General features: G+C 41.5%; 1 protein-coding gene and 1 long non-coding RNA gene across 5 annotated transcripts in view; one reads left to right on the top strand and one right to left on the bottom strand.

Annotated features, from left to right (window-relative positions):
* Positions 1-3,884, bottom strand: part of CKAP5 (cytoskeleton associated protein 5) — a 41,680-nt gene extending 37,796 nt beyond the window's left edge. For all 4 annotated transcript variants that reach the window (XM_053386853.1, XM_053386862.1, XM_053386869.1 and 1 more), the window contains exons 1-4: positions 3,797-3,884; positions 3,031-3,224; positions 1,985-2,191; positions 263-434 (exon numbers count right to left, since the gene is read on the bottom strand). In XM_053386853.1, the coding sequence (XP_053242828.1) occupies positions 263-434; positions 1,985-2,191; positions 3,031-3,224; positions 3,797-3,853 (630 nt within the window). In that variant the 5' untranslated portion in view covers positions 3,854-3,884. The remainder of the gene's footprint in view (positions 1-262; positions 435-1,984; positions 2,192-3,030; positions 3,225-3,796) is intronic.
* Positions 3,794-17,135, top strand: LOC128413159 (uncharacterized). Its single transcript, XR_008330263.1, has 2 exons — positions 3,794-3,888; positions 17,078-17,135. It is a non-coding gene; the product is annotated as an uncharacterized LOC128413159 (long non-coding RNA).
* Positions 17,136-25,661: the final 8,526 nt, after the last annotated feature.

Below are 25,661 nucleotides of genomic sequence, written 5' to 3'. Positions count from 1 at the left end.
ACTCTACCTTTTGAAGCTTAAAGCTAAAGAAAGGGACATGGTTACCTGGTCACATTAAGCCTCTATGTGAAGTAGCATCTTGTTTGGGAAGGCTCCGCATGAGTTCTGGGTAAACCCCAGCCCTCCCTCATGCTTAGGTTAAAGATTTATTCATTTCCTCCCTTTTGCTCAAGTCAAAAGATCTAACAAAAATATACCCTGATCTACTGGTGGGCGGCTTCTTACACTAAAAATGCTCGAAAACAGTACTTGCCAAGCTTACCTGAACAGAGTTTATATTCTGTAATGGAGGCCTGAGAGCATCCCTTATCCACCGATAGATCTCAACAGCGAGAAGTTTGGCTTCATCTCGAACAGCCTTCTCTCGAGACTCAAAGAGTTTTGGCAACACTTTGATTATTGGCTTCAGTGAGATTATTTTTGAACCAAATTCACTGAAATGCAAGACAAACAAACAAACAAATAAATAATGCACATTGACTTGGTTATTCTTAGGTCCTGCTTGCACATCATGGTAAGCCACTGCCATGGTTTCCTGTGAACGAGCTGTGAACGTGGCTGAATCTCTTCATTGAGCCAGGAGCAACAATCCACAACCACTGGCTTAACGTAATGTGCAAAACAGCACTCATTGTTCCTTCCAAACAAACTGTTTGGTAAGCCAAGAACAAGTACTGGTTTGTTTGGAGAAAACTAACAATGAGGGCTGGTTTTCATGTTATACTTAGCCCAAGGTTCATGGTTTGCTGTTCCCAAATTTGACACAGGGAAGAGCAGAATAGGAGTGATTCAACAGCATACACTAGAATGCCACTTTTTAATGGTTTATGACTTACTGTGACATTAGAACATGGCTTATTTAAGTTATTATAATAGAAGAACTATGTATACTAGCTCTTTCATCTGGCAGATCTGTACTGTTAATCACTGTTAATCTGAGATTACTCATACTAAACTGCCAATATGTAAAACCTTCTCTTAACATTTAATTTGAAAAGTGTGTGAGTCTTTGAATACGATGCACAACACAAGACTAGATGCACTTGCAAGAATTTCTCACACAAATTCAATCCTAACTGTATTTAAGATTGCAGCCTTAAATGCAGATAGTTGCTTAAACTGGATTCCCTGCATTCCCCTCTTATGGAATTTCATGTTTGCCTACTTTTGAGTCATACAAACATGGGCAATGGGCTGAATCAATGTCATGTGAGTAAAGTTCTGCTCATGCAATGATTAATTTAGCAGCAGCTACAATACTCCTGCTTATAACTATCAAGTATATATACAATAATTTAGATACCTGGATTATAATCAACTGCTTATTAACAATCTCTGTATCTGAACATATGAATGGTGCAAGACTGAACAGTACTGAAGATGGAAATTAGTTTTTTCCATGGATTCCTTCACTGAAAACACTTTGAAAATGGAGTATTTGTGATTAGACTTGCAATTATTTAATAGACAAAACATAACCAAAGAAGTCAGAGAGGAATTAGATTAGTTATTTAGATGCATCCACAACATGATCGAGTGGGAGCTACCCATTTTTAAAGTCACAAACTACTTTTGAAACCACAATTTTTTTAAAAAAGTGACCTGGCATGCTATATGAGCTAGTATTAAAGTTAAAAGCCATTATGGGCATGTGACACTCTCATGGCTTCTTTGATCCTGGACAAATATTTTTGCTTTGTCTTTAACAACTATCTGAAAGCAGCAATTGTTGAACAACTATGCTACCAGCAGGAATGTTTTTAAGGAAACCATCTGTTAAATTGGATCGATTTCTCTCCTTGGCAATGCAGTAAGCTACAAGAGAGTTCATCAAGAGTCATACAATTCAGTGTATTGCTCTGTTCTAGTAGACTGTTATAATTGCTTCAGTGCACTCTCAGATACCAATACCAAATTCTATTAATCACCACAAACACCCCTCTCCTCACATGGCTGGAATGACAGCTTCTTCAGATTAACTTACCTTAGTGCTTTCCTCAGTGTTTCTATACATGCAACTATGATCTTGGGGTTCTTGTTGTCCAAGCCTTTCAGAAGCTCTTCTTGTACTATCTCCCCTTTCTCGATTTCAATAAACATAAGACATATGTCTGTGCCAAGCTCCTTGGCTCTAGCTTTAGGCTGATTAAACACTTTATTTACAACTCCAGACACCACTTCTCCTGTTGTTCTTTAAAAAAAGAAAAAGAAGGCAACACTTTTAGGTCACATAAACATTAACCATTCTGTTCCCTGGGGGAATTAAGTTTTGTTTGTTGTATGTACAGGAATGCACTCTACTCCAAACAAATCACAGCACTAATCTCCATCCATGTTCTTCGGTCTAATGCTGGACTCTTACATATCTTGTTAAATGACCTAAGGCAGCCATTTAAACATTTATTCTGATCACAGACAATTTTCATGCGAAGTGTATCTGAAGTGTCCTTTAATGACTCATTCCAACCCTAAGCAACAGGCAAATAGATCACCCTGAAATATAAGGTTCCCTTGTCATTCAAGAGTACATGTCAAATGTTGGTTTACAGACATGTATATGCATCACTTAATTTTTCTCTGCTTGACCAGCAGCTCTAAGGCTACCCATAAACCACTTGATGTAAGGCAGCAGCAATGTGATGCTCGCTTAAAAACTGCAACTGGATTTTGTACCCCTTTTAATTCCAAATCTTTGTCTACGATTGAAACTTTTTTTTCTGCTTTTCAAAGTTTACCGAAAAGTAACACTATTGTTAAAAGGTGTGTAAGATACAAATCTGAACGCATGCATTTATTACAAAGGAATGAAATTTTGGGTCAATTATGAAAGAGCAACAAAATCTTACAATAGGGAGATTACAAGGAGAATAGGTAAAAAATGAGGTTTTCATAGGAGCATTTCTAGAGTCTCAAGAAAAGTCAGAGTCACTTAATTAATGCTTCCTCTGGTGAATTATTTGCAGCAAGGCAAGAGCTGATAGAGTTCCTTCCTAGAAAATGTGGAGTGAAAGCAAACACCAAGTAACTTACTTTCCCGCTACATGGGCATTTTCAACATAGGCAAGGGCTGCTTCCAATCCTTTCAGTTGAGCAACTGCATTAGAGTCGGTCACAAATTTCTTTACAAGCCCAAGATACTTGGACCATTCAGGGCTCTTCTCATCATCTATCTTCTCAAACAGCTTCAAGGCTTCTTCATAGCCATTTAACCTAGCCTTCCACAACTAGGACAAGAATAGAAAGATATCAGGAAGATTTCTGCTTAACTTGAACAAGATGTTAACTCTCTAAAAGAATAGTTTTCTCTCCCCCCCTTTATTAGAACAATAAAAGCAGCAAGTGAGAACTAGCACCTAATTTTTTTCTATAGCTTCTCCCATAACGGACATATTTACTACCAGCCATTTCCATTTTGCTCTGTTAAACATTTATCAGTGACCCCATAAGACAAAAATCAAACAAAGTAGCTATTTTTCTATAGCCTCTATAACTGATTTTGAGAGTATTCGTAAAACTGGTCTTCCGTTATGGATGGAAGCAAAGTCACATGCAATGCAAGTCAGTGAGCAAACCTGTCTCATTTGAGAAGACATGCAGAAGAACATCAAACATTTCAAATAATTATACAAAAAGACCAAACAATTTCTAATAATAATAATTTATTATTTATACTCCGCCCAAAAGATTAGTGTATACACAAGTCATTTTGACGTTATCCATTAACAAGTTTGGCAGCTAACATACACACACTCAATCTTGTCTTAACCTGTGTTACAGTTTAAGACAATCTTCTCACCTTGTGTTCACATTTCTGATCAATGGGTAATTTCATCCATTCACTATCATCCCCCATGGTGCTTTAGTTTCTTGTAAATCAGTAATTCCTAGGTAGGAGGGTGGAAAGTAAAATTAACAGTCACTGGTCATAGTTGCCTTTGCAAAATACACACAAACCTCAATTTTTACTGTCAATACACTATCAATGCCACCATAAAAGGGCTATAGAAATTACAATGAAATGAGAAAATATATCATTAAGTAATTTGCTGTTCCTCTTTTGGCAGACACAAAAGCAACAGGAATCTTCCTTCAGAATTATATAGATGTAGCAATAATGTTCTGTAGTAAGGAACATAGTTAATCGGACTCTCATTCAGTCCCCTAAAGTGCTTTTAATATATTCTGAAACACACCCAACTGTAAGATCATTCCAAGACATATGCAAGTTTACATGGTATAGTAGTATTTTAACATAAATGCCGTTCTCAGAGCTGATACAGAGTCAACTTCATCAGGTCAATAATGTATTTCTAAATGCCAAATTCAACTAATGATGCACAATACAGAGCAAGTTATTAAGCCACTAAATTAACTGCACTTTTAATCCCGACAACCAGCATTTTCCAGACTGCAGAAGGACCTCTACCATCCTACAGCCTGTTCTATTTCCTGTCTGCACCACTAAAGTCTTGTTATTCACTTGCTGATATGCAATCTCACAACCCTCTGTCACCTCACTCAACACGGCTGCATCAACATGCCCTCATCCCATATTAACCCTAGAGTCAAGCGATTATTGCTGTACCATAACCAAATGGGCTACTATCAACTGGTGGAAATTTATCACAACAGCTCCTGGCAAGCAACAGCAAGTCTGTGGTGCCCCAAAGAACAGATTTAAAAAGCTTTTTTATGCAAGACTGTGGAAGAGAAACAGAATTTTAAGCAACTTCAAGTGATCTTACTGGTGTATTTTTTTTCCTATTCCTGTGTATAGGAAAAAATACACAAGGAAATCCAAATTCAGCAACAACTTTCAAACCACATTGGAGCTGGAGGAGGCCCCAGGATGACTTCCAAAGACCATTCAGCAGTGGAAAAACCTCTCATCTTCCAAAGAGAATATGCTTAACAAAAACACCATACACCTATTACCAGTTTAATCTAACTTTTGTGGCCAGGTTGAAAGGAGAGGTTAAGCTGGTAAAATAAGTCAACTATTTACACAGAATTACTTCACTGAAGCCACAGTAGGTTGAGATTGCCTTACCTAATATTAATTATGGACAGGAAGCCGAGCACCACCCAATAATTTCAATACCTGTTCCAACACCTCCTACACATTCTGTATAACGTCTGAACTAATGTATAAAATATTAAATAATGCCGAAAACATTTCAAGGTTCTCCAGAATAGTTACAAAGAGGTCATTTTTATTCATGCAAAAGAAAGAGTTGGAATGTATTTGAAGGCTATCTGGTCCAGCTAGTATAAATAAGATTTTCTTATATTAACAGTAAGGTATAGACACACTGGTAAGTTGACAAGTAAAGTCTAGAAGATTCAGGCATGCTGAAATCTACTCAAGGAGGCAAAAAGGTAACAGCATCACCAGCAAACTTGGGGAAACAGCATCTATTTTATTGATCGTATGCTGAATTAAAAGAAAAAAAGTCAACTTTGTATAATGTTACATTATTTTATTTTTTTATATAATGGCCTTTGAGTTACCTCAAATGGGAACAAGTATCCATTTCCAACTATGAGGCAAATTCCCCAAAGCACTTCAGGATTGTGTATGCAGCTGTTTAAGAATCACAGGCATCCCAATTACTGGTTTTGCTACAGAAGTGTACTCCCACTGTCAGTTATTACAGAAGGGATTACAAGATAGTCATTGATATTCAGCACCTAATATATACAACCTTCACAGATCACAGAATTCTTTTATTTTCCCTTATCACATTTTTACTCCTCGTCCTTCTCTTGGTATAATTTTCTTATAAAGCAAAATAAAAATTCAATAGTAGTATTTTATTGAAATAGTTAACAATAACATTAATACCAGTAGACCATAAGCACTGAAACTATAAGGCTCTTTGTGCCAGTTGTTAAATGTTAAAGAATGCAGGTGCAATTCTCTTTCCAAACAGTCAAAAATAAAGGACAAGCTTCAGGCTCCTAATTTAATAAGTTATGTAGGACAATCCCTCACACTGGCAACTAAAACTATGGCAGAAAATGCTTACCAGGTCCCTAAAAACTGTATAAAGAGCAAGTGCACTTATGAAATTTTAACAGTGAACCAGGCACTAAAATGCCATACAAAACAGGACGACTGTCAATGTTACAATAATTTTAAAAGCATATAGCGTGTTTGCAATAAACTAGTCATTAATCCAAGTTTCAAAATGTGAGGTAGTTTCCTTACATGTCATGTAGAAAAGCTACTCGTCTCTTATACTTTACTATATTTAAATATAGTACATAAGATTTTAAGTGAAGCACTGCAGTAGCTGCAAAAAAATATGAAGTTTTTTTTAAAACAATATTTTGTGGTCCTTTGCTATTTCAACAATACAAACAATGCTTTTAAAGTAGTTTCCCCCCCACTACCAACTTGAGTATTTTCCTCGCCTGTTGGCCTTAGATGGAAGTAGTCAGCTCCCTTTATGAGAAGAAAGCTAATGTCAGTGTTCAAGTGCTCAAAAAGGATATGGTTGGTTAAATTGGGATGCCCTCTAGTGTTGTTCTGGTTTCCAATTCCTTTCTGGGACACCTTGAACAGGTTTACCTGCTCTCACAACCACAGTCTTTCCCCTTGGAAAGACTCAAAATAGGTTAGGATGGTGCAAGACTCTTTTCCTTTGCACTCCCTGACCAAACTGACTCTGGATGCTTTCCTGCATTTGCCATAGAAGCAGCTTATGTTGCAGCTGGGGTAGCGTCAAAACCATGCAGTCAGCTGCCCCACATCACTTCTGTCCTGGTAATGTTTATCTCAAGCTGGGAAGATCATGCTGCTGCATAAACAGGCAGCATTTTTTCAGCAGATCCCAGACATCAGTAGGGGCAAATCACAGTCGTGCACCCACCCACCCAACGATCAACATGGCATGAAGCAAGCATTTTATGAATCAGCTATTGCTACAACACAATGAGCATACATGACATCTTAGAGCTTCATAAGCGCCCCTACCCCCGCTTAAAATAGACAATGGCTCTATTAAAATGTCATGCATTCAATCTTCAGTGGCTTGGAAGTAATGCCTTGTTAATAGTCATAGGCCCCTTGATTTTGAAAAAGAAAACTGAGGTGAGAGAGGGGAGCAAATGAACCCACAGCACATGAATGGAGATATGAACAGAGCCAGTGAGGAAGACAGAAGAAAAGGAGGGAGAACCAAAAGTAGCTCAGGATAGATGTGTTTAATTGCAGTACACACTGTGATCGCTACTTTTGAACTGATACTTGGACCACAGCCACTGTTGTCATTACTCCATAAGTTACTATTGTTTTGCTGCAACCAAGGAAAAGCTTTGCTCAATATCTCACTTAGAAGCAAAACCTCAGATTAATTTTTAATAAAACTTTCCTTTCCAATTCTATTTGCAAAACTTCACCTGTAGCTACCCAATGCTTAAAAGATGAAGCAACTGAAGATCAAATCTGTTCATTCAGCTTGCCCTTCTTTTTTTGCTTTTTATGGGGAACTCACATCTAATTTTATAATTATTCTATGACATTAGCTAGGCAGAGGAATTGTAATTTGTTCTGGACCACCTAGCAAGTATGGTGAGCCAAGAGTTTACAGTGGTGCCTCGCAAGACGAAATTAATTTGTTCCGCGAGTTTTGTCGTCTTGCGATTTTTTTCGTCTTGCGAAGCACGGTGTCGGGAAAGTTTTGGAAAAGCTTCAAAAATCACCAAAGTCTTTAAAAACCTCAAAAAAGGCTACCACACCGCGTTCTATGAGTTGCTCCTCGAAGTCAAGTCGCAACTGTATTAACGGTGTTAAGAAAAAGGAAACAAACTTGCAAGACGTTTCCGTCTTGCGAAGCAAGCCCATAGGGAAAATCGTCTTGCAAAGCAGCTCAAAAAACAAAAAACCCTTTCGTCTAGCGAGTTTTTTGTCTTGCGAGGCATTCGTCTTGCGAGGTACCACTGTATTACCCAGTGCATTCTACTGTTTAACATTGTGATGGACCTCCACCATCACCCACAGCAAGACTCGGCACAAAGATTCATCTATCAAACAACAACACAACCAAGCCATCTCAAAATGTTTCTTTTCAGAGAAGCTGCTTTGAGGACACAAATGATAAAAGCTTTCTAATATCAGAATTGTACAGAATTGATTGTGTTTTAAATACACAATGTGACTTTGAAGTATCTAATTGCAATCCTACATACAGCTATTCCAGAGTACACCACACTGAAATCCGTAAGATTTATTTCAAAGAAAACATCTTCAGATTGAGCTAAAGATATCAGATTGATCCAGCACCTTTATGACTTCTCAATTTCAACAGGATTAACAGACATGCTTAACTTTTTCCTACTTTCAGACAATGGGGACTTAAAAGTGCTTAAATTTGACTGCATCATTTGAAATATTTTACAGTATAGCAGTTGCTGTTTCAAATATAAAACAACAACAACAACAACAACAACAACAACAACAACAATAATTTTTATTATTTATTATTTATAACCCACCCATCTAGCTGGGTTTCCCCAGCTACTCTGGGCAGCTTCCAACAAAAGATTAAAATACAATTCATCAAATATTAAAAATTTCCCTAAACAGGGCTGCCTTCAGATGTCTTCTAAAAGAAAACAGCCAATCAAAAAAATCTGGGGAGAGAGAACAAATGAACTGAGCACTCCAACAAAGTAATCATATGTTTTCAGAAGCCAGAAACACAGTGCTTGATTAGGGTTCCTCTCAGAATTTAATAAATGGTAGGATTTTGATGATTTGGGTGTGTGAAGGGAGAAATACAATCTGCAGATCAATTCCTGGACTAGCCTATGCTAAACAACCTGGCCAAGCTAGGGCCTTTAAGAAACAATAGAGAGTCAGTGAGGAACTGTCCTTTCCCCCCACCCCAGGTGAACAGGGGATTTGGAAGGTTGCCAGCAAAACAATGTTTGAGGTGACAGGAAAAGGGAGTCTGGTAGTAAGGGGTTCTGGGAAGGAGGATGAAGAAGGGTTGGGAGCCTTTTTTGGACACGCTGCTTGAGAAAAATTACTGGGAGAAATGCTGTGGGGTACAAGCCCCTCTTGAAATGACCATGCTGTAAGATCTGGACTCCCTCAATGCAGATTGAAGGTGTAAATGAATGAATAACCCATATTTCTTAAAGCTACAACAGTCTCTGCTGTGTCTCAGTCCCCATGGGCTTTTGCCACCACCCAGCAGAGAGAGTGGGAGGCACCCAGCTTTGTAAAAGTCTTAATAAAATTGAAGCACGGGGTAGTGAGACTTACTTCTGGATAAACATTATAGAATTCTGCTATAACTCTAGGAACTGCTTGTTGTCAAAGGTAAAGGTAAAGGGACCCCTGACCATTAGGTCCAGTCGTGGCCGATTCTGGGGTTGCGGCGTTCATCTCACTTTATTGGCCAAGGGAGTCGGCGTACAGCTTCCTGGTCATGTGGCCAGCATGACTAAGCCGCTTCTGGTGAACCAGAGCAGCTCACGGAAACGCCGTTTACCTTCCCGCCGGAGCAGTATCTATTTATCTACTTGCACTTTGACGTGCTTTCGAACTGCTAGGTTGGCAAGAGCAGGGACCGAGCAACCGGAGCTCACCCCGTCGCGGGTATTCGAACCGCCGACCTTCTGATCGGCAAGTCCTAGGCTCTGTGGTTTAACCCACAGCGCCACAAGCCTTTTAAAATATTGTTTAGTACCATTTTCAAAAACTTTACTGTAATCCCCAAAAAATAATTCCTCAAATTTTATACCAAATTGGGATACAATACATCCCTGGAAGTCTTTTTTATGAAGAGGAGCGCAAGAAAAGAACACTCCCACCACTTGCAGAAGCAAGGCAAGTTGTTTACACAACAAGAGAGCCAGCAGAGAATCCTTATGCTGAGACAGGACCACTTGCCTCTGTTCACTGCCACTCTGCTTACTGAGTTTTTCCACAACTTATTTTAAATCACATTTCCTTCCAAATAAGAGTTGTTGTACCTGACTGCATCTGCATTCAGGAGCTGTTACATGGAAATATTCTAGGTAGGTTCTATGACTAAGTCCTGGAAACAGGGTGGGGAGCCCATGGTCCTTCAGATGGTGTTGAACAATGCCACCTATCATCCACAACCATTTACGGTACAATGCTAGTTGGGAGTCCCATTTGTTCCCCAACTCTGTTCTAGCGAAACCTAATATAGGTCCTCCATGAGTACCTCTTATTTTCTAAAATCTAATTAATGCTGTAGAGCCCTGCATCTTGCCCTAGTATTTACATGCATGTCTGAATGTCACTGACATGGAGGCAAGATAACACTTTTTTTTATTCAAGAAATCATTTTTTAATTAAAAAAATGCTCTGCAAAGCATCACAGATACAAAAAGCTTAAAATAAGTTTGCTTAGGCTGTGGCCTTCCAGATGTTGGATTCCAGTTAACATGACCAGTCAGGGATGATTAAGATATTTATACCCCACTTTTTAATATGTATCTCACAGCTGTTTACAGGAAAGAGCAAAACATACAACAGACCGAATTTAACGCTTAAGTTACAACATCAGAACGTAGAAAACATTAGAACAAGTTCATAACACAAGGACTTCCTGAAAAACCTTTTAAACCAGGGATCTCAAACAGGGATAGTCCCTGCTTGATTTCTAGTGGGAGTTGTAGTCCAACATCTGGAGAGTCAAAAATTAAGGATCCTTGGTTTAAATTTCAAAGAATGAAAATTCCTACGAAGCATAAAAAGCAAGCACCCTGAAATAGGGCCAGCGTTGTTGTTGTGAACATTCAGAGTAGAAGAGCATAACATAACACCTCCGTTCAAAATGCTCAAGCGCTCGATGTTGGGGATTCCTGACACCGGCCTTCTTCATTCAATACAATCTCGCGCCCATGCCACCCCACCTCACCCCAGCGTCTTCCAAGCACATACAGGGGAATCTCAAAAGATGATCCGAATCCCTTCCCTGTCAAGGATCCCCTTTCTGTCCCAGATCACATTGCCGGTCTAGACCTACAACGCACGTCCCCTTCCCCTGCGACAGGAATTGCCGAAGGCTCCCCAGACACCGTTTCCCGCTCTATGCCCAGCAGGGCCACATTTCCCCAGATACTGCAGCTCGGAGCCAGTCGGCATCTACAACCACCAGCACAACAAATCGGCCGACGCCGCTCGCCAGCCGGACCGACCGACCGAGAGACGCTGCTCGGTACAACTTGGCCACCCAATGCAGCGGGGCAGCAGGCCGCTCCCCCGGCATTGTTTATGACAGTCGCCCGCCCCAGCTGGCCTTCCCTGGGGATTTAGGCCTCGCCACCAGTGCCGCCGCCCTACCTTGCAGCGGGCGCCGGACAACGTCGCCTTCCCCCAGGCCGGACTAGGCCGGACTCTCGCTTGCCCAGCAACCGCGGCCCGGCTTAGCAGCAGGAGCGGGCGGAGAGCTGCATCTCCGACCGGCAGAGAAGGAGGCGCCTCCCCCAAGGGCGGGGCGCGTCGCAGCCGGCGACACCAACCTCCGCCTCCCGCCGCACCTGAGCGAAGGGCCTTCCCCGGGCCATGTGACAAACAAAGGCAGGGATCCCAGCCCTGGACGGACCATGCGCGCTCTCCGCCCCTTCGCTCCCCCCCACCCCCGATCAGAGGGGCAGAGCGCTTCTACGGAGGCTTCCGCGCCGCGGAGGGTCCCCACCCTAACCAGTTCGCAAGCCTTTTTGATTCCCTTTCTGTCGCAGACGGGTTCTCAAGCTGAAAAAGAAGCCTGGCCAGGAAGGCCAGTCGTCCACTTATGTTCAGACTAGCTAGCTTGACGGGTCGTGCTCCTGAAGAGGCTTCCGCGTATCTTAAGGCTTGCTGATCCCGCGGGGCTAGGAGCCCGACGGTATGTACAGGGTTGTGCTTATGTGTGATCTCTGTACTAGGGACCGTAAATTGAACCTGTTAAAAATAGTGGTCCGAAACAGAATCCGCAAGCATACGTTTAATTGCGAAAAGAACTACTCTGCCTCCAACTGCTTTCGAATAAACATTTTTTGTAACATTGCGCTGGTAAGCCAAAATAAGTGGCCTTTGAAAAACGTCCAGAGACCCATCTCCCTAAGAAGAACCAACTACAACGTCTTGCCTTATAGAACCTGTCAAAGTGCAACAACTTTCCTCAAATTTACAATTCTGTTCAGGAGACACCTTTAACTGCTCAGCGTTCTGTAGCACTACTCAATGCTTTGTTAGAATCACGTGTTTTATATAAGCATCAAAGCTTGGTTTTCCTGCCTTCTTACAATCACCTAACCTCAAAGGAACATAATGAAAGGTGCACACAAACACATCAGTATGCTGAAATGCTTTCCACCTACAATAGTAAAATGAAGCTCATAATCCTAATACCAGTCAAGGATAAATACTGCAACAACCACTTAATTTGCACGTGCCATTTCACAGCTTTAATAGACAGTACTACAGAAATCAGCAACTAGGTCATTGTCAGAGAAATTAGGTAAGCTCTACCCTTTATGGCTGCAAATGTCTGCAATACCCTACAGCAAGGGGAAAGCACCTCAAACAAATTTTTTTTAAAATACAAGTCAAGAAAAATAGGAACATGTTAATGTATCCAAACCTTAGCACGTTTCCATGCTTCTGAAATGCATTCAAGTTCTGTGTAACCATAATTCCCCTTTTAACAAGAACTTACCAGGTGGAAACAAAGTTAATAAACAAATCAACATCCACAAAGTTGAAGGAAACAGCATTTACCACTGCAAAAACAATCATTCATTCTGCTGGAATTCTCTATGTGACTGTCAAACCTGAGAGACCAGGGTTCAAATCCCCACTAAACCATGAAGCTCACTGGGCAACATTGGGCTTGTGTCATATACCTCACAGGGTTGTTGAGAAGATAAAAAGAGGGTGAATCATGCACACTGCCTTGAGTTTCTAAGTGGAAATGCTTGTAGTAAATAAATACATACATAAAGCTAGTAATAGGTTTTTTGGGGGGGAGTGTCTATTGGTGATTGTCATTAACACTGATAATCTTCGCTGCATTAAGCAGTTGGTCCCTTACCTCTCCAGCCCCAATCTGGCCACAGCGATCCACGCAACAGTCACCTCCAGGCTTGACTACTGTAATTCGCTCTACGCGGGGCTGCCCTTGAAACTGTCCCAGAAACTCCAGCGGGTGCAGAATGCTGCAGTGAGGCTTCTCATGGGGTCCCTGCCATGGGAGCATATTCACCCAGTGCTTTACCAGCTGCACTGGCTCCCGATGGAGTATAGGGTCAGGTTCAAGGTGCTGGGTTTGACCTTTAAAGCCCTTTGTGGCTTAGGGCCCTCGTATTTATGGGACCACCTCTCCTGGTATGCCCCGCAGAGGACCTTAAGGTCCATGAATAACCATTGTGTAGAGGTCCCAGGCCCTAAGGAAGTCAGACTATCCTCCACCAGGGCCAGGGCCTTTTCAGTGATGGCTTCGACCTGGTGGAATGCTCTGTCCCATGACACTAGGGCCCTACAGGATTTAATCTCCTTCCGCCGGGCCTGTAAACAGAGCTATTCCGCCTGGCCTTTAATTTGAACTCAGCCTGATATTTTATTTCCCTTCTCTTCCCCCCTCCCCCCTTTTTATGAAGATTACCCTTTCTGGGACCCCACCGCTAATTCTCCCCTGGCCTCCTTGCTGGCCCAAGTACAGTGGTACCTTGGATTAAGAATTTAATTCGTTCCGGAGGTCCGTTCTTAACCTGAAACTGTTCTTAACCTGAGGTACCAATTTAGATAATGGGGCCTCCCGCTGCGGAGTCTGTAACCTGAAGCGTCTGTAACCCGAGGTACCACTGTAGGTCTAATTTAGCCAGCTAGCCCAGGTGACTATCTAATGCTTATTGGATGGATTTCCCTCAAATTGATTTTTGAACTTTGAATTTTATTGTTATTCATGCTTTTATACTGTATTTTATGCTGCTTTTATGTTGTATTACAATTAAGTGTTTTAAATTTGTTGCTAGTCACCCTGAGCCAGGGTTTCTGAACCGGGAAGAGCAAGGTATAAATAAAAACTTATTATTTATTATTATTATTAAATCATTACACTATGAGCAAGAAATTTCACATACACCAACACAATATTCTTAAACAGAAATAATTCCTTTGACATTTGTGTATGGCACAATACAAAACAATAATGATTAAAATGATGAAGCCCAACCCTGCAAAACCATAAACAGAATAGAGCATGACGTAATTACAGTCTGCAGAATAATATTCCAGTACATATTCACATTTTTGCTTCATCCAGAAAAAAATGTTTTCACTGTATTTGCAACCAAATTCAGATGAAACATTTTCAAACAGTAATTGGTAACCTACTTGTAAGCACTAGAAGTATAACACAGTATCTGTATTCAGAGATTAAAAGGAAATGCGTCAGGTCTAGACCCACAAAGCTATTCAAGATTCTCAGTTCATTATCCTAAATGATGAAAGAGGTACCCACCAGTAGATTGCAGGAGACTTGAAGAACTGTTATTACTAGACCATAAAGAAGCTGCTGTTAGAAACAATGGAGTCTCTAAGTGTGCAGTAGCAATAGTGGGTAAAAATGTCAAAGTAAGACATTTTGAAGTTGTAACATGTTCTAGAGAGTGTTAAAAGAACAAGCATGTTCTGAAATAGAAGATCCATTATGTTCTATGGACTTTCCAAGTTCTGGAATAAAGTGCACTTAGCAACCATGATGAAAGCTACTTTCAGAACAGGGCAGGTGCCTAGGGAAAGGGTCAGCGCAGATATAACATTTTAATAGCTTACCCTCTTTATAAGTAGTTACCAATATTGCAGAGCCAAATTATCTCCAATATAAAGATGTCAGTATAAAATATGTAAGTGCACAGATGCCTAGGATTAATCCAATCCTCCTTGGGACATAGATGCTGGCATTTAAACATACCTCTCCTTCTACAAAAGGAATATTGCCTTCCCCGGTCAAGAGAGAAGTCAAATGAAGATATACTGCATAAACAAGTAATACTTCCAGGTATCTTAAACTGAAGGACCTCAAGGTCTTAATTATGAAACTTTTTTTAGGGGAGGGGATCAGGGTCAGCTTTCCAGAGGCATCAGGAAAGGGGGTATTGGACTATAGTACATGGATCTTTGGATATGATCCAGCAAGACTTTTTGAATGGGGTACCTCTTAGGTGTGTGATTATATGTAAGTATTATTGCCCACAATAAGCATTAATGTGCATCTCACTTTGTAGAAGGCACTAACAATGCCCATCAAACCACTCATACCTATAGGTATATAAGCATTCTAAGCATAGAAACCCTAGCAAATGGCTTGGATGTAAGGCCCACTGGAGGAAAAATCCTTCACAGAATAGTTCCTAAGTGTCTCTACTACACTAGAACCAGCTCCAGGTTTGATAGGCCCATACCAACTTGCTGTCTAGGGGACCCCTGTCCTCACCATAAGGCTCACTGTCTTCTTCACCCTCTTGCGTTGGAGGGTAGGGAATGGAGGTTGTTCCATGTTTGCCACTTCTATCACCAATAGCTCACCTGAACAAACTGACAGCAACAACATTCAACGACTGCCAAGAAAGGAAAGGCTGTTGGTACCGCGGACTGTCAATGCTGCTCATTAGTGCACCAGAGCAAGTGAACACCAATGGTTTCTGGGAACGGCAACTGCTGATGTGAGCTCCTCTGCCCACTTCTCCCTAAAAGCAGCTACTGACAATCATCACTGGTTCACAGTGGTGACAGCTGCCCTAGCATTCATCACTGCTCCCTATGTCATGGGTGAGCAAAGAGCCATCAGGGGTTCCTCTACTCCTCTGGGAAGCCCCTACCCAGGGCTAGATTCTTCTGGCAACTGCCATGGCCTCAGGAGAGCCCACTACCAACCACAACCTGTCTGTAGAAGTATCCATCATAGTAGCATGATTGGGTCCTCCTGAAGGTATTAACGTTCTACTCCTCTTCCCCTCTAGATACATGTAACATTGTGAACACCAATGCTTGTTATAGCCTCTCTTCATCCCTCAGTGAAGCAGATAGGAACGTCTAGTGTCTGTTTGTCAACTCACACATGCATCAAGCAAGCAGCACCAGTGGAAACCGAGAGGACAGACAAGCAGGTCCTGTTTCTAGTCGCCAGTGTCACTCACCCTACTGGGCAAGTGAGCTAGCAGCAATGGCAGCACAGAGTGGTATGGTGTTTACAGTTGCTCATTCAACTGCCTTCTCCCTTCACTAGAAGAGCAGTGGTGGAGCATCTGCTTTGCCTGCAGAAGGCCCCCTATAAAGTTGCTCCCAGTCAGGGCAAACAAGATTGAGCTAGATGAACCAGTGACCTGACTCAATACAAGAGCTTTTTGTATATTCCTAGTAGCGACTGGTACTACCTGCCTGCTCAAGTGGGCAACTGGCAGCAAGCAAAATTCTACCCCCTGCGCCGTGCCTAACCTTTGGGAGGGGAGATGCAAGTGAGTGAGTTTGCTTAGTGAAGCATGGGGCTTCCACCGGACAGCAAGTTGCTGAGCTCCCCCCCCCCAAACCTGCAGCCCTCAGCAGCGCATGCCCACACGCAGATAGAGATGACTCGAGCGGGAAGCCCTATTCCGCTGTGCACCTCAGAGAGAGTGCGGAGAGCGCGGGCTCGTGTTACAGGCGATGCCGAGATCGGTGGAGGGCCTTCCGTAGCTGCTGCTATTATTACTACTTAATAAATTTGTATGCCGCCCTTCATCGGTAGATCTCGGCGAGGTTCACAACATAAAAAACACAAGATAAAACACACACACAAAATGCTTAACAAAAACCAAGAACAAACGCAAACCACTAACCCTCCCTCCCCTCAAGAGCAGCGGGGTGGGGGGGATGGAGCTGTGTTGTGGAGCCCATCCTGAGGAACAGCAACTAGAGGACCAGAATGGCAGTAAGGACGAGGCGGAGCCCGGCCGCCTCAGAGCAACGGCCTTTCTCGGAGCTCCGCGCCCCGGCCGTCCTCGCCCAAGCCCCGCTTTCCATGCCCCTGCTGAAGCCCCCCTCTCATGCAGGCGGCGGATACTCACCTAGGCCGCGACCGGCCAGTCGGTAAGGCAAACCTCGGGCCGCTCCTCAAGTGGGTTTGAAATCACCGACGCAGGCCACACCTCCCAATATCCTCGTTCTCCATTGGCCTCCGCTATGCCCGCCCTTGCCCCCAATCTGACACTCCATTGGGCGGTTTGAATCCGGCCCTGCGCCTGGGTCCCTACCGGGGGGGGGGCTGCCTTCAGCTGCAACTCGCCTCGCGGGCGCTGCCCCTCGGCCGTTTGTTTCCCCAGCGACGCCGGCTCGGCTTGGAGCAGGTGCCGCCGCCGCCAGCCGAGAGGGAGACGTCCGGAATTTCGCGGAAGTTCTCGCGCTCAACCGCTTTCCGCTTGGAGAGTCCAGAGACGAAGTGGCGGAGGAGGAAGCCAAGGCGCTCTTCCGCTCTGTTTAGTTTCTAAAATGGGAGCTGGATAAAAGCCTCGCAGCTACCTTAGAATGTCCTTTTCATCGCTGCTAGGCTTTTCATAGCTGCGTGACAGGCAGATGTTCGTATGGTGCGTTTTCTGGCATGGAAATGGTGCAACAGAGACAGCTCCCCGCCCCCCACTGCCGGATTTACGTACATAAGCTAAACAAGCTATAGCTTAGGGCCTCACTCTCTTGGGGACCCCAAAAAAATGTAAAGGGGAAAAAACCTGGATGTACATTTCCAAAATATAAGATAAAAAACAAATAAAATAAAAGCTACATACAGCAACAGTGTTTTGTGTTGTGTGGACTCCTGTGATGTAAGTAATGGGTCCCCAATCATTTTAAGTTAGAGCTTAATAATTATTTCACTATTAATATATAATGGAACCTCGGGTTACAGACGCTTCAAGTTACAGACTCTGCTAACCCAGAAATAGTACCTTGGGTTAAGAACTTTGCTTCAGGATGAGACCAGAAATCACACGGTGGCGGCAGGAGGCCCCATTAGCTAAAGTGGTACCTCAGGTTAAGAACAGTTTCAGGTTAAGAACGGACCTCCAGAACAAATTAAGTTCTTAACCCGAGGTACCACTGTACTACTTCTTAATTGAAATCAACCACATCATATTGTCGGACTCCCCACTCCCCCATTAGACTCAGCCAGCATGGCTAATGGCCAGTCAGGGATGTTGGGAGGTGTAATTCAACATCACCTAGATGGTCAAAGTGAGCAATTTCTGCTATAAAACACCGTGGAATACTCTTATTGCACCCGCTCAGTTCTCGCCACTTTTGCCCAGTCTTTCAAGAGCTCTCCTTTCCGCCGCCTTCTGCCATGCTAGCAGCATACAGGCTTTGAGTGACGGCGCAAGATGACCAATGGAAGCTTCACAGATGAAATTTTCCTAGATTCGAGCAGCCAATCAAGAGACGAGCGGAGAAGTCCATTTTCTCCCTGCGTATTTTAAGCAGAGCAGTTGGATTGACACCGCCTCTGCCGTCTCCGTCACAACAATGACGACCAGGACAGAATAATAAGATCAGGGCGGACAGGTTCTTTCGTCCTGACTCATGACGTTGTCAGGGGCCATGCTGTTCTTATTCTTGCTTCACCTTCCCTTCCTCCTCTGAAGTGAAGGGGTGGATTCCAAAGACCTTTTTAAAAAGCCCACAACTGTAGGCAGCCACGTTGTTTCATAGGGGGAGATCCAAAAATAACAAGAGTAATAATGTATTAGGGCCAGTAAAAGAGCGCAGAGCAGTAAGCAAGCTTTCCAGTTGATGTAAACTTCAAGAGACTTTTATCTGATTGGATTAGGCAAATGAAGGGGCGAGGAGAGAACGTGATGAAAAAGTCCGCCAAGTTAAAATAGACAAAAGATTATGTGCGAGGTGTTGGTTGTGTTTAGAATAGATTTATGAAAGATTTAGAAAACTTATGGATTAGAATATTTGTGTGAGATTGTATGGGAAAAATACGGAATAACAGATACAATCTTGCTTAAAATGTATATATGCAGTGTAAGCGATGGAAGTCAATCAATGAAATTTTATTATTGAGCTATTTGTAGAATAAATTTGGAAGAAATTCTTCCAACTTTTCTTCTTTTTCTCCTTATTTTTTTCTTTTCTTCCTTTTTGTTCTTCTTTATATATGTGTGTTTATCAGAAATATATGTATGTATGTATTTGCAAAATTTTGCTTATATTTTGTAATAATTAAGTTAAATAAAATAATATTTTAAAAACAGCATTAAAATGTTACATAGACTAAAACAGCAATCCTAGCTTGCTTAAACATAATAGCACTTGCTTCAGAGAATATGTGCATAGGATTGGGTTCTAATTAGGCTAGTTTTGCTTTGTGCAAAACCTTTCAGGTTGAAGTAAAGGCTACCAGTGCAGAGAATAGTAAGAACTAGCAGTTTTTCGGTTTGTATGTTTCACTCTCACTGTTGTCTTTGGTGCAACCTAGTCATTTTTGCACCAATGCAGCCTAACCTAAGGTGGCAGTCATATACACATTTACTTTTAAACTCTACATGACTTATCCTTTGCCCTACTCATGCATGCATAGTGGTGTGTGTATATGCCCAGTGTTATCCGTTTCTCTCCTCCCCCCCCATTTCTTTTTGCAGATTATCCAGCCTGCTGAAGGGTCTTGAGGATCTCAAAAGTTTGCACACTTCTTTTTGCCCTAATGAAGGTGTCGTTCTTTATGGTCTGATCAGTGTTGAAAAAAATTGAAAGCTTGCTAATTCCCACCACTTCCAAGCCAAAAGCTATTCTGAGGCCTCTGGAGTGGAGGCAACATGCCTCTTCCTCTCCTGTCTCCTGGCCTTTTTCAGGAGGGCCCAAGAAAAGCGGTGTCCTGCTTCCTTCTTCCACCCACTTGTGTGTTCCTGTTGCTTCTTTATATAATAAAGTGATAAAATGCTGAATTCCAGCGAGTGATTAAGGATGGACACCATTCCCTTATATGAGAGAAAATAAAGGAGACATTGTGGGACAGAGATAAATAAAGGATGCCCTGTGTATCCCACTGTTGAAATGCAAGTTTTGTCTTCTTGAACTTTATCCCGTAGAACTCAGTGGATGCCATTAAGTAGTAAGCCACCTCCTATCGGCATCCACCCACTCTTGCTTTAACACATTTATCGTTGCCTCTTAATCTTAGGGGGAGGTCTTCACTAGGTTTTACTCCGCATAGAAATTAATCAACATGACCAAGTTAGGTCCATTAAGAAAACTTAGCTGTTTTCTGAATCCCTAGGTAGTAATCAGTTAAGTTGCCCATCATCAGCCTAGGGCAGGCAATTAAGATTAGCAACTCCAAAAACAGTTTCTAAAAAGGGTATCCTCTATCCCATGAATGTTTACATTCAGATTTAATTGGGTGATACAAATGGGTGATACAAAAACTTTTTATATGACGAGTTGGCATTTTTACCGGAATCAGCTGTTGATTATGGCATGACTGGTGGGTTGAGGCACCTTGCTGGAAAGATTCCAGCCTATTTGTATTTATCGGTAAGTTAACAAGGAGTATGACTTCCAGAACAGAGAAGATTGATTGACAAGACAACAAACACACTTCTGTCTATGAGCCTTCTAGCATTCAATTTCTTTTGGACTAATTTGAAGGAATCTAGGCTGTACTGAGTCTCCCTTAGCTTCTAGAAGGGTATTAGATAATTGTATGCAATGATACAAAGGTATTATATCCCTTTGTGGATCCTGCTTTGCATTTTTTAATCCATAGCAGACTGGTATATACCAAAGTTAATGAAGCAATTCAGAGTGTGATACATGAGCAGTTCCCCAATGTATGTTGCGTAGATGTTACAATTGTGTCACATTAAGACTGCAGTCCTATACAGTTATTCTGTTGAAAACAATAGGACTTCTAAATTAACACGTACCTCATCAGGCAATCTTTACTCCTACTTCTGGCCTTGTAGTGAAATTGTATCAGGTAGTTACAGGTGCCTCACCTGTTTTAGTACTGAACATTTTTGAGTGTAAGGCAGTGCTGGTACAGATGTGAATTGTTGTGTTTCCAATTCTATAAAATGCTTTACAGACTCAACACCATTTGACTACATTAACTTTCAACTCCACCTTACAGTAAGGTGATATATGAAGATGAAAGAACAGTACCATCTTCAAGATTCCTTGGTACCAATATTCAAATCTGTTTACTCCAAGTAAAGTGGCTTGGCAATTGCCATTACTGTCTTGGTAGGTGGTAGGCACAGCCTTGTCAACTATGGCAGAATTTCTAAAGCTGGATGAATAGAGCTGCTTTTTCCAGCCAGAATGTGGATGATATAACAAGATACAAGAACAATGAGCCCTTTTAGACAAACTGGAATGGACCGTTGCCAGTCCCACAGCTGAATCCTGCTGTTTGGAAAGAAGCATTTTGCTGTTTCCTCATTTCACATTCACGAACCAGCGATGTAAAAGGTTTACCATAAGTGAATCGCCAGTGTTCTTACATAGAATTATATGCTGATAGTTCCACTTTGTGTTTGGAGTAGCACATTCCCAGTGGTTAAGGAAAAGGGTGGAGAGATTTAATCAAGCTTCCTTTTTGAAATTAATGTATTTCCTAAACAAACATGGATTCTATCTGGTTTTTATAACAACTAAAACATATTGGTTTGTAATTAAATAGAATGTTTATATGACCTAGCAGCATAATTCAGAATCTTTGCTCATATAGTCCATATTCATGGACATGGAAGTAACCAAAGTTATTTCAATATGTATGTATAATAAATATTTTTATCCACTCTACTAGGGAATGGGACCAACCAAGAAAGTATGAGGATATTTGCATTCTTTCCCTTTTTCTTCTAGGAGAAAAGAAGTTATTTCTAATATCTGTAACTCATTGGATAATGATATGCAGATCCCTAAGCAGCACGGGAGAAGTCCACTGTTGTTTCTATTTTAATAGTCTTGCAAAGGGTAGAGAGTTGATATTTCAAGATTTATATGCAGGCTAAGAAGAGTAAACCAAATCTTTTTTCTTTCTTTTTTTAGTGATTATAACGTTTTAAGATGGCTGTATGTTATAGAGTAAATTAAGAATACTCAGGCATGAGAAATACATTCCTCTCATCTGATACCCAATAAGTAAACTTATTAACTACAATAATGAAAAGTCCAATAAAGTCCAATGATACTTTTTGCAGCTACACAAAAGCTTAAGTCTTGAGGTTCTTGTGTGTAGATGGAAATGCAGGCTAAATAATGTTAATAAAAATGTCTTCCACATCTGACCATAAGGCTATCAATGCAAAATGAGGACATTTTTATAAATGATACTGTGAATGATACTGCAACTTGCCCTTTGTGAATACTGATCATATACTTCTTACAGGGCCAATGAAGGGATCTGCTGCATATAAACCATGCTTATAGGTTTTTTTTTGTGTGCCAGTGTCTGTATGTGATGTGTCATGTTATATCATGTTTGCTATTTATCCCAAGGGTCTTACATGATGCATCACCTTATTTTATGCTGTGTGGGGCACATATTTTTGCTATTTTTTAAATATATATGCTGCCATTATCTATGCTACCTTGCTGTGAGGAAATATATAGATCTAAGGATGAATGTAGGCTAGATGTCAAGTACTGGAAATATGATTTTTAAGCTGGCCTTCAGAAGATGAAACTGCTCTCATTTGAACACAAAGCCTCTTTGGTTGTCACTGCACAGAAGGTACATGGCTGATTTACTGATGTACTGAACTTTGGGGGAACATTATTTTACATCTACACTTGAGAAACTGGGGGCAAGGCAGGACAGAAAAGTCATGCCAAAGGCACCATTGCCAAGGTCAAAGCAGACCACCAGCAGATGGGGAAAAGTCATCAAGTTATGGATGCAGCTGCAGGTGTCATCAAATCCACAAAATTAGTCTGGGGCAGTTAGGTACTCGATGTTTAAAGTCTGAAGCTGTAAGTCATAGTTTTGTCCATTAATAGAATGGACTCCAAAATGGTCAAATAATTGCTTCTGGACTAAAATCAATACCAGCTGTGGAGTATGTAACTAGGAACAATTTTGGCCAGGTTAATAGAAATTAATTTTCTAACTAGTTACAAACTTTGGTTAGTAATTATTTTTAAATTAGATTAGTGTTTAGATTTGTTAAGGAAGCTAATAAGGTAATTAGTCATTATTCTGTAAGTTCTCATTTTATTTGTAAGAATCATTTCACGTTTTGAATTATTGTAATCTGCTCATCTAGAAATGTAGTAAAGCACTGTAAACTTTCAATTTGGTTTGATTTATGACTCATGATTCTGGGATCAATCAGTATATTGAGAAACAGGGACACACACTGAACTAAAAGGGAAGCACAGAAATGTAAGGGACAAGAAGCAGAAGTGTGTACATTCTAAGCGATTCATTTGTAAACATTTAAATTGCCAGCATGAGAAATGCAAAAACCCTCTAAGCTTCATGGGGTCGTAATAGGCTCTATGAAATGCCAAGTTAATACCAGAGGGAAGCAAGCAGCAGCCCTACTAATTTGAGCTTCAGACATTTCTGGTGTTAGTCCTTGGCAGTGCCATAACCTGCCATATATAATATTCGTAACAGTTAATTCCCATTCCCCTGCTTTCACCCAAATCCTAAACCAGTTGTTGCTTCAAAGGTGAGAGTGTGATGGGATCTGTTTGATCTGGTCCCAACTCTGTCGCTTCTTCAAACGAGATGAGCCTTCATGTGGCCTGTTTGGGTAGCATTCGTGATTCACAACTCACAAGTCCAGCAGAGTGATTAAGAAAAGCTAAATTTATATTAAATTATCATCAAACCTAAAATACTGAGCATAGTAGTTAAATAACTTGGGGGGAAAGGGGAAATCCAATCTCTCCAGTGAGTAACATTTAAAACCATTACACAGAAAGGTAGGGAAATTGCTGCCAACAACTCAAGACAGACAGAGGCAGGATGTTCTTTTTACATAGTTAATCAGTGCTCGCGAGATTGTCCCCACTTCTGGCTTTCCACATTCTGCAAAGTCCAAGTGCAATGAGACTTTGCTTCATCAGCATTGGCAGTGAAGAGTCCCATATTACCAGCAGCATTGGCCAAAGGCTGCTTGCGCATCTCATCGCTGCTTACTTCACAAGTAGGAGTAAAGCTGTAGGTACCATTCTTCCAATCTTCTGCAGCCATTATGAGGGCTGCTAGGGGTCAGGTGGGTCAAGGGAAGGGGTTTGAGAAAGCAGGTCATTATGTAGACTGGAATGTGCAATAAAAAGTTGCAGAGAGACAAGGGGAGACATTAGTGGCAGTGGCACTCTCTCTGTTGATTTACTGAACTTGTAAGAGGACAAGTATTTTTCAATTATTTCCCAGCCTCCATTTTTAATATTTTTTCTTCTAATTGCAACTGCCTATATTCAACACTTCACCCTGGCCTGGTGGCCCTCATCAGTGCCAAGTGTCTGGTTTCATCTTTCCTAAACTCTTTTTTCAAATGCACATGGCCTTAATTTTGTCCATGGTTTCAGCAGCAGGGCTACCCTACCCCCACAGATCCCTTCAGCCTGACGAAGCTTCATTGGAGCCAACCCAAATAAATATATTTAAATTAAAATCTAATATATTCCCCTGGAAGTAGGGGGAAAGCCTAATAACAACATTGCTCCAAGCCTCAGTTCTAACCAACTTTTCATAGGGATGCACAACAGCAAGGGATCCCAGAGTGATCTAGTCCAGCCTCCTACAAAAGGCACCAGGATACAACTAGCACAATGTGATCTCCAGTGCTGTCTTTTTCAAAACGGCTATACTTGACTTTGCCCTTGTTCACATTACTATTTCATGGCCCATGAAACTGATATAATTGATGTAAATGAGAGATCTCCTCAAGCCAAAGTCCCTTGTCATGCTACTGCCTTTTCAAGAGATCACCAGTGGGCTAGGCAGGGTGCGTAACTGTTTGCCTTCCTGCAAGTGCTCTCCACATTGTCTTTTACAGGGTTTGTTTGTTTGTTTGTTTGTTTTGTCTCCCCTCACCAGACTCCCCCAAAATAAAGTGAGCCTAGTGTGGATGGCTCCTGTAGATGAGTGATTTTAATAACATAAATACAGCTAATTGGTTTAATTTGGACTTTAAGCTGCCGTTTTTACATTTTCGATCCTCAAGTTCTATCTTTTCGGATGGGTCAGAATCAGATGCCAATGGAAAATAATGGCTGAAGGAAGAGAATGCAGAGAAAATGGTAAAACACCATGGTGGGGATGGCAGTCACTTATGGATTTATGAATGCAGGCACAAGAGCTGGTGTGGTTCAATACATGGATCTCTATGAAAGTATGAGAGACTTAGGGTGGAATTCAACACTGCACAAATGGACTTCTGCTCGCATAACAGAACTTCACATTCTTCTCTAGTCTCCCACAGTCCCCACATCCCCCCAAACTCTGGAGCAGATTTTGAGTAGATGCAAGGGCGAAGAGTGGAAAGTAAAGTCTTATTGCACAGAGAAAAGTCTTTTCTGCTGATGCAGAGACAGCAATGAATGCAACTCTTAGTTCACATGGATAGCTAGGAGAGCAAAGCACAATAAATGACATGCAAATAAAGGAAGAGAGAGTAATAGCAGGTAAAACAGGAAA

The sequence above is a fragment of the Podarcis raffonei genome, chromosome 1, assembly GCF_027172205.1.
Source record: "Podarcis raffonei isolate rPodRaf1 chromosome 1, rPodRaf1.pri, whole genome shotgun sequence".
In the NCBI taxonomy this organism is placed as follows: Eukaryota; Metazoa; Chordata; class Lepidosauria; order Squamata; family Lacertidae; genus Podarcis; species Podarcis raffonei.
This window is presented reverse-complemented; position numbering and strand designations above follow the sequence as displayed.